General features: G+C 51.5%; 1 protein-coding gene across 1 annotated transcript; it reads right to left on the reverse strand.

Moving 5' to 3' along the window:
* Nucleotides 1-4626: 4626 nt before the first annotated feature.
* On the reverse strand, nucleotides 4627-6517 carry LOC4349157 (arogenate dehydratase/prephenate dehydratase 6, chloroplastic). Its single transcript, XM_015759342.3, has one exon. The coding sequence runs from the start codon at nucleotides 6397-6399 to the stop codon at nucleotides 5173-5175; it is 1227 nt and encodes a 408-aa protein (XP_015614828.1). The 5' UTR covers nucleotides 6400-6517; the 3' UTR covers nucleotides 4627-5172.
* Nucleotides 6518-7842: the final 1325 nt, after the last annotated feature.

The raw sequence follows: 7842 nt of genomic DNA on the forward strand, positions 1-7842 counted from the left end.
TCATCGTCGTCATTGTCGTTGAGGAGGCTGAGGAGGTCATCGGCCGTAGAGATGAGAAGGGAGCGGGAGCAGCAACCGCAGTGCGAGGAGGTGGCGGGCGGGACGGCGGCGGAGCCGCATCCACCACTGGCGACACATCCACCGCCCCCGACAACCCCTCCTCCCAAATCGCCTATGGCCTCACGGTACGCAACACCAGGGCCGGCCCTGGCCCTATGCAGCCGAGGTGACCGCCGGGGGCCCATGATGGTGGGGGGCCCATGATAGTGGGGGGACCAACACCTAATACTAGTAGTCTAGTACCTGTCTATGGCCTACCTAGAAGCAAAAACGCCGAAACGAGAGGAGTTGGAGCGTCGTCACCTCGTCGCCCAATCTTAGACACTATTGATCTTAATACCGTTATTGATGATTTTGCATCAGAAATGCCCGAAGAAGTATCTTTTCATGAGAAGCAATGGATATGATTGGGTTCTTTTCTTCATTAAGATAATGATATTAGTTCCAAGGTATAAATATATTGTTGTTTTGGTTGACTTTATTTCTCGATAATTAACAGATATGTTAAATTTAATATATGGATATGTTTGTTTTCATTTTGCAAGTAAAATTAGCGTCTATATATATCATAAAATTTTATATATAGCTTATAGGGGCCATCGTGATGAGTTCGCATAGGGCCCACGAAATCATAAGACCGGCCCTGCGCAACACCACGGTGGAGTCGGAGAAGGCGATGGGTTCCCCGGCCGCGACGGAGCCGGAGAAGACGCCGCCTCCTCCTGCAACTGATGGCCCCAGCGGTGACCTTATGTCGGCGACGACGCGAACTAGGGGCGCCGCCTCTTCCTCGCGGACGTGGTGGAGCGACTAGACGCGGTGTGCGCTGAAGAGCTCGAGCACGCAGATCCTTCTGAGCAGAGATTGGGAAGGCTGGACTCTGCTCGAGGTTGCCAATGGCGTCACCGCCCGCCGACGCCCCCACCCAGCGATGAGCAGCTCAGTGAACGACGGGGCCTGAGCGGAGGAGGACCCGAGCACTAGTTGAACCTGGCTGACAGTATTGTCATGGGTAGATTAAAGAGGCCCAGTTGCACTTGCACGCGATGATTAGTCTCAGTTCTTCAAGTATCGGTTAATTTGTTCTTATCATCTGGCTCTGGCATGCTATTATCTTGCAAATGGAATGTTTGACACAGGTAGCTGGGAGCTAGAAATGCATGCAGTCACAAGGTCAGATTGATCGATGCAGATAACATGGGAAGTGTAGGCGAGATCGATTGCGAGTAACGAGCCGTGGGCGGCGCAGTTCATGGGCGCCATGGGGGAGCTTGCCTGCGGCATCGACACCATCAAGGTGGAGTCGGTGTGGCATCGCGTCCCCACCAATCTGGCGTCCTCGCAGATCCCGCCGTCCCCGCTAGTTCTGGCTGATGGTGGTGCTCTTCTTACCGTTTGCCTGCAAGTCAAGAGGCTCGAAGCGAGGATCCGCTAGGTGTGCGCGGCCGACGCGGCCGCCGGCCGCCGTCGCGGCGCCGCCACTCAGCCCCGCTCGCCGCCTGGGCGTCTGCTCCCTACCCTTGGCCCGGCCTGCGAGAGAGAGAGAGCAGAGAGGGAGGAAGGGAGAGAGAAGAGGAGAAAGGGAAAGTTGACGTGGCACGCTGACATGTGGGTACTACGCTGACTCAGCCGCCACATAGACTAAAACCGGAGTCAAAACCACCGAAGGACCTCGGGTGACCGGTTTTATGTAGTTAAGGGACCCCGCATATCTGGTTTTACTGTTCGAGAATGTTTTTTATCCTATGATAAGCTCAGGGACCTTCGGTGTACTTTTTCCCACACAAACATACTGTACGCTGCCAGCCTCGGCAGGGAGGCAGGGAACAGGGACGCGAAGCGCGAGCAAGCAGCTGGGGGACGCCAGAAACCGCAGCGCGCGGCCTTGTTTGCCCAATGTTGGAGGCCCCGTGGCGCCAACCGCTACGTCGCGTGGGCCGGCCCGGCCACCATTCGGCGGTCGGTGCGACGCGAGGCAGGCGGCCTCTCTCGCGCTGGCTCGTGTCGCGACCGGGGGTGGGGTGGGGTGGGTTGGGTTGGGTTGGGACTGGGGAGATGGGCCGAATCGGGCGGGCAGTTTTCCGGTGCAATTTCACGCGGAAACGAGCGTAATCAGCGTGCGTGCCGCGTCGCGCACGACTACGGCCCCGCCGCATCTGGACCGTACACGACGCGACCAGAGCTACCCTAAGATCTTTTTCGCCTTGGATCATTTGCTCTCTCTGGTCTAAACCGACACCAGCACAGCATCTATAATGACAGGTACTGATGAGACCCCATCATGCATGCCACGTACGATGAATAAGCTAGCTTTTGGAACAGAGAAGGAATAAGCATGGTACTAGCTAGCACCATACGGCCATGTGCCCTGTTGTCTTGCTTGTTAGCTGAAACCGAGTTTAGCAAATTACTTCCCGTCGAGGCAAACCAAGCGATCCTATATGCGTCTATCTCTCCCACTCCCAGTATTTGTTCATGGCGTAAAGGCCACCCCCGCGACTACGACCTAACAACCCACGCCGAATCACCGGTTGCATGTGAGCCACTGATGTGCTCCGTCCACGACTTGATACTCCCTCCGTCCCAAAATAAATGCAGTTTTACACTATTTACGTTCAAACGTTCGACCGTTCGTCTTATTTGAATATTTTTTATGACTAGTATTTTTATTGCTATTATATGATAAAACATAAATAGTACTTTATGTGTGACTAAATATTTTCAATTTTTTCACAAATTTTTCAAATAAGATGGACGAGTCAAACGTTGGGCACGGATATCCACGGCTACACTTATTTTGGGACGGAGGTAGTATATCTTATATTACATCACACCTTTCTTCTCCACATCGCATCGCAACCCTGCATCAATTAATAATTTATATGTGCTCCCTAGTCCCAACACGATTCCTTCTAGAACCTCTAGCTATAGAGGTTTCACTAATGCCATTTGCAACACATTCCTTTTCGCATGTGCGACACGCTCTTTGCTTCAGGTTTTACTTGAAGTATGAGCGCCATTGGGATCCGGTGAAATTTCCCTTTCCTTCTCCACTGCCGTATTCATTATGTTGCATGTAAATATATTCCTGAAAGGTATGGATCAAAAACATCAAATCTAGCTAACTTCAAAGAAAATTCAGCGGCTGGCAGCCTGGCAGCGACGTTTCAGTTGTTCATGATACGCGTGCAAGATGCGGCTTACACACTGCATGATCAGTTCAGGTCCCGGATTCCTCTCCAGCTACATGGGAGAGCAAGCATTGCTCGGAACAATTCAACCGTGTGGTCACCCTCTCTATCTCTCTCTATCTCCCTGCATTATTGTCCAAGATATGGTACATAATTCAGATCTTGCCAATTTGGCAGGTGACAAAGCAAGGTCTCTTGCAATGGGAGTTGGAGGTGGGTAAGTAAGGTTAAAATGACAGCAAAGAACTGTGACCACAATGACCAAGTACATACTACCACCCAAGTAACCCGGTTGGTACGCTGCTCATCGTGACTCCCAAAGTCTCCGGGCCACAGGCCATGTGGAGATGCATCGCACACGCACAGCTTCCACCAATCAAGCCATTCTCACCAGCCACGGCAGAGAAGAGAACTCCACTGTTTCAGAGCTCTGAATTTCTTATAAGCTTTCAGCAAAAAAAAAGAAAGAACGGGGGAGAAACGCACCGTTTTCGCTGGAATTCTGTGGGTTTGCAGCGCGCGATGTGTCCGTTTCCACCGCCAAATGCGGCCAAACCGCCGTACGGTTCCATGTGCCACACATGCGATGAAAATTCGCACATTTTGATACGGGATCTGAGCCTTTGCTATCGCTCGCTTGTGCCTTTCATTTCGTTGCAGCCTGAGTAGACCGGTTTTATTTCGGTCACATGTGAGCATGAGGTTGCAGTTCTCTCTCAGTGTTCTTGTGACTCTCAGTTATCAGGGCCCTCGCTTATCAGTGATAGTTACTACTCCTCAGATCTTTTTCCCTGCTCTGTTGAATGAGCCTGAGCCACTGGAAGAGTGACAGGGGTAGGGCCTCGATTTGATTTGATTCCCCTTGCCAAAAGAAGCTCGTTGATGAACCAGTAATTTAACTGTTTTAAGTGTAACTAAAGCATAATCAGATGGTTGGAGCTTTCCTTCTAATGCTAAGGTTAGAGATTCTCTGAAAATTCACATGAAAGATTCCGTGACCACCCCGCACAAAGCTCCACATGGATTCAGATTCCCCTGTCGGCTCTTGATTGAGGACAGATGCCCCCCCCAAAAGAAAAGGAGCCTGTAAAAATATTGTCTTCCCCGGTTATCATGTCAGTATCAGATTTTAAAATCAGTCGTAGATGCCCAGATCATTTTCTAATATTAGCAAAAGAATTAGTACTATATATCATATCACTAAGCAGAGACTCGTGCAGCTCGTGTGCGTTAAGTACCCAAGTAGTGCATTTCTTGTGGAGGTAATCAACTATATTTAACAGTTGGAATCCACATGTTTTAGTGGTTTACAAAGTCTCAAACTTGATAATACAAAATTTACAAAATACCAGAGCTCACCTTGTAAGCAGAGTAGTAGATCAACAAGTACACAACATTAGGTGTGTAAATTACATTGTCTTCTGTACAAAATTCAGTGTATTACAGTTAGTAACAGTGACAAATTCAGGTGCTCCAAGATCAGATGAATCCCAAGGTCTAATCTTTAGATCAACAGAACACTGCATAGTGTGGTGGGATGAATACAGAGGAAGATCTAGGACCAAATGGGGATTAAGGAATACTCACTATCAATCAAGATCTAGCACACCAAAATTACATCAATCCTGTGCCATCTTACACTTTCCTTCAGCTAGAAGGCATCAATACCAGGATTAAAAACCTATGCACATACCTAAGCCAGCAGCAGAAATGGTAAAGATTTCTTATTGCATCTGTACAAAAATCGCATAGCAGGCAGCAGCAGCAGCATCAGCAGCAAGCAAGCAAAGTATAGCATCTGTAGCTCACTGAAGTGAGTGCTGGAATGGAGAGCTCTAATCCAACTGATCAGTGATCCAAATCTTGCAAGACTAGCTGATTTGATGTGGATCCGCAGCTGTGTGTTCGATCGATGGCCGCCTCATTGCAGGTCGTAGACGTTGGAATCGGCGGCGTAGCAGCCAAGAACGCGGACGAACACCGCGAATCTCTCGATCTCCTTGATGGCGTCGAGGACGCGCGGGTCGTGAGAGGCGCCCTCGCAGTCGACGTAGAGGACGTGCGGGAACGCGCGGAGCGTCGGCGCGCCGCGGGCGCTCGTGTCGAGGATCATCACGGGGTGGCCCGCCGCGGCGCCACCGCCGCCGCCGCCGCCGTCGTTGTTGTTGATGACCTCCAGCTTGGTCAGGTTGATGTTGCGGGAGGAGAAGGCGGAGAGGACCTTGAGGACCACCATCATGGAGCCGCCCCGGTGGGCGACCACCATGCTGGTCTTGGCGTCGGCGTCCATGGGCAGCGTCACCGGCGAGGGCGGCTTGGAGAGGAGCAGGAAGCGGGTGACGTTCCATGACTCGTCCTGGAGGCCGTGCGCGAGCACGTCGAGGCCGTAGAGGTCGGCGGCGCGCGGGCTGGCGATGGCGGCGGTGTCGAGCATCCGGTTGGACCGCAGCATCTCCACGGCGCCGGCGGTGTCCTCCACGGGCTCCCTGTCCACGCCGAGCCGCGCCAGCGCACGGCCGCAGTGCGCGAGCGCCATGGGGTGGCTAATCACCCGGCGCACCTCGGCGGCGCGGACACCGGGCATGGCGAGGAGGCAGTAGTGCACGAACAGGTTGATCTCCTGGACCACGACGAGGTCATGCCTCAGCAGGAGGTCGTAGTTCCGCAGCGCGGTGCCCTCCATGGTGGACTCGACGGGCAGTATCGCGCGGTCGACGGCGCCGCCGTCGACCGCCGCCAGCGCGTCGGCGAACGCGCGGCAGGGCACGGTGTCGCACCCGGGGAGCGCCGTCTTCGCCGCGAACTCGCTGTACGCGCCCGGCGCGCCCTGGAACGCCACCCTGAGCCCGAACCCATCCTGGCCCCCGGCGCCGCCCGTGCTCACCGACAGATGGATCCGGTCATTCCCGTTGATGTGCTGCGCCGCCGCCTTCTTCCTCCCGCTCCCGTTGACCCCCTTCTTGCCGTCGCCGTTGATCTGCGCCTTGCCGTTGGGGGACTTCTTGGAGGAGTGTCCGTTGACGCCGTTGATCTTGGCCGCCGCGGCGACGAACGACGGAGGCGGAGGCCGCGAGTAGGAGGAGGAGGGGTTGGTCTTGGGGAGGAGGAGGTGCTTGTGGAGGTGGAGGGAGGAGGAGGTGTAGGCCATAGAACGGCGCGCGGCGGCGGCGGCGGCGGCGGCGAGAGGAGAGGTGGTGGGTTGGGATTGGGTGGGGAGAGAGAGAGGCAAGGAAAATGGAGAGTTTTCACAGTTTTAGCTAACGAGCGTGGTGGGGGAAGGTTTTGCTGACTTTTTATAAACACACGGCGGCAGCGGCTGGTCGGCAGCGGTTTGGCTCTGGTTTGCTGCTTACAATTGGCTGTTTACTGTTTATTTCTTGCTTCTGCCTTAAAGGCTTCGGTAATTGGTGTTGTTCACAGTGTAATTGACGGAGACTGCGGATGAGGGTGAAGGGCTTGAAGGCTCCCCCGGTTATTGGTGTTGTTCACCGTGTAATTGACGGAGATTGCGGATGAAAGTGAAGGGTTATAAATGGTGGTTAAACACGCGAACCATATTGATTTAGGGTGTGTTTGGTTGAATGAACGAGTATTGATAGGAGATGACCGTCTGATTTTCTGTGGTGTTTGGTTAGAGGGTAAGGTGGATGGGGCGGCTCGAAATAGGGAATATTACCTCAATATACTGGATGAGTGCATCTAGCCGATTTGGCTAGATGAAGCCATCCAGTTTTGGTCTGGATGATGTGTCCTATTCTGATTGGCTGTGGTTGGTTTGATTTTCTATTAAGTAAGCTCCAAATGATTTTTTTTCTCTTAAACCGTTTATCTAATTTATGATTTGATCACACCTTTATATTTGTTACAACTAAATCTTTTAAAACAAGATTTCGGATTATTATATTTTGAAATATATATATATATATATATATATATATGAAAAATGGGTCCCACTAACTTTTGCCTTTTCCCATTCATGCTATATCCCTCCAACCAAACAAGTAATTTGGTCATCATATCTATACAAATAAAACAAAAAATTGGATCGTCATCCAATAAAAAATGGATCGCCATATCACACCATGCATGACCGTGAACCAAACACACCCTTAGTCATTGGGATTTGGGAGCGATTGGTTGTGAGTCGATCCTGCCGTCTGATCGGAATCTAACGGTCTAACCTACAGCTTTGATCGCTTATCTCCGTGCTAGCCAGCCTAACCGCACTGTGTTTTAGGCCATGAGGCTTTTCTAACGAATGTTAGAGAGACACGAGCATATGACGTGTGAGTTTATGAGGGTGGGTCTTACATGTGAAGGACTCATGTTTCTCTGAATTTATGATAGAGGAGTTGTTTTTGTGTTTTAGGGTTTTCTTGCATTGGCAAGACTCGCTTGGGGCGTGGGTAATGATAAACATAGAGATGTTCGATGTTGTCATGTAGCAGTGTATGGTGCTGGCATACGATATTCTATGATAGGCTGAGTCTAGGTGGCATCGAAGTTGCTGCATCAGTTGATGAGGTTGATAATGCTGACATCAAAGCAACTACACTTTTTAGTTGAAGTTAGAGCTCAATCGTATCCATGC

Source organism: Oryza sativa, chromosome 10 (genome assembly GCF_034140825.1).
Source record: "Oryza sativa Japonica Group chromosome 10, ASM3414082v1".
NCBI classification, from domain to species: Eukaryota; Viridiplantae; Streptophyta; class Magnoliopsida; order Poales; family Poaceae; genus Oryza; species Oryza sativa.

What these genes read in the sequence shown, in the direction of transcription:
- LOC4349157 (XM_015759342.3), bottom strand. Translation starts at nt 6,399, where the DNA reads ATGGCCTACACCTCCTCCTCCCTCCACCTCCACAAGCACCTCCTCCTC.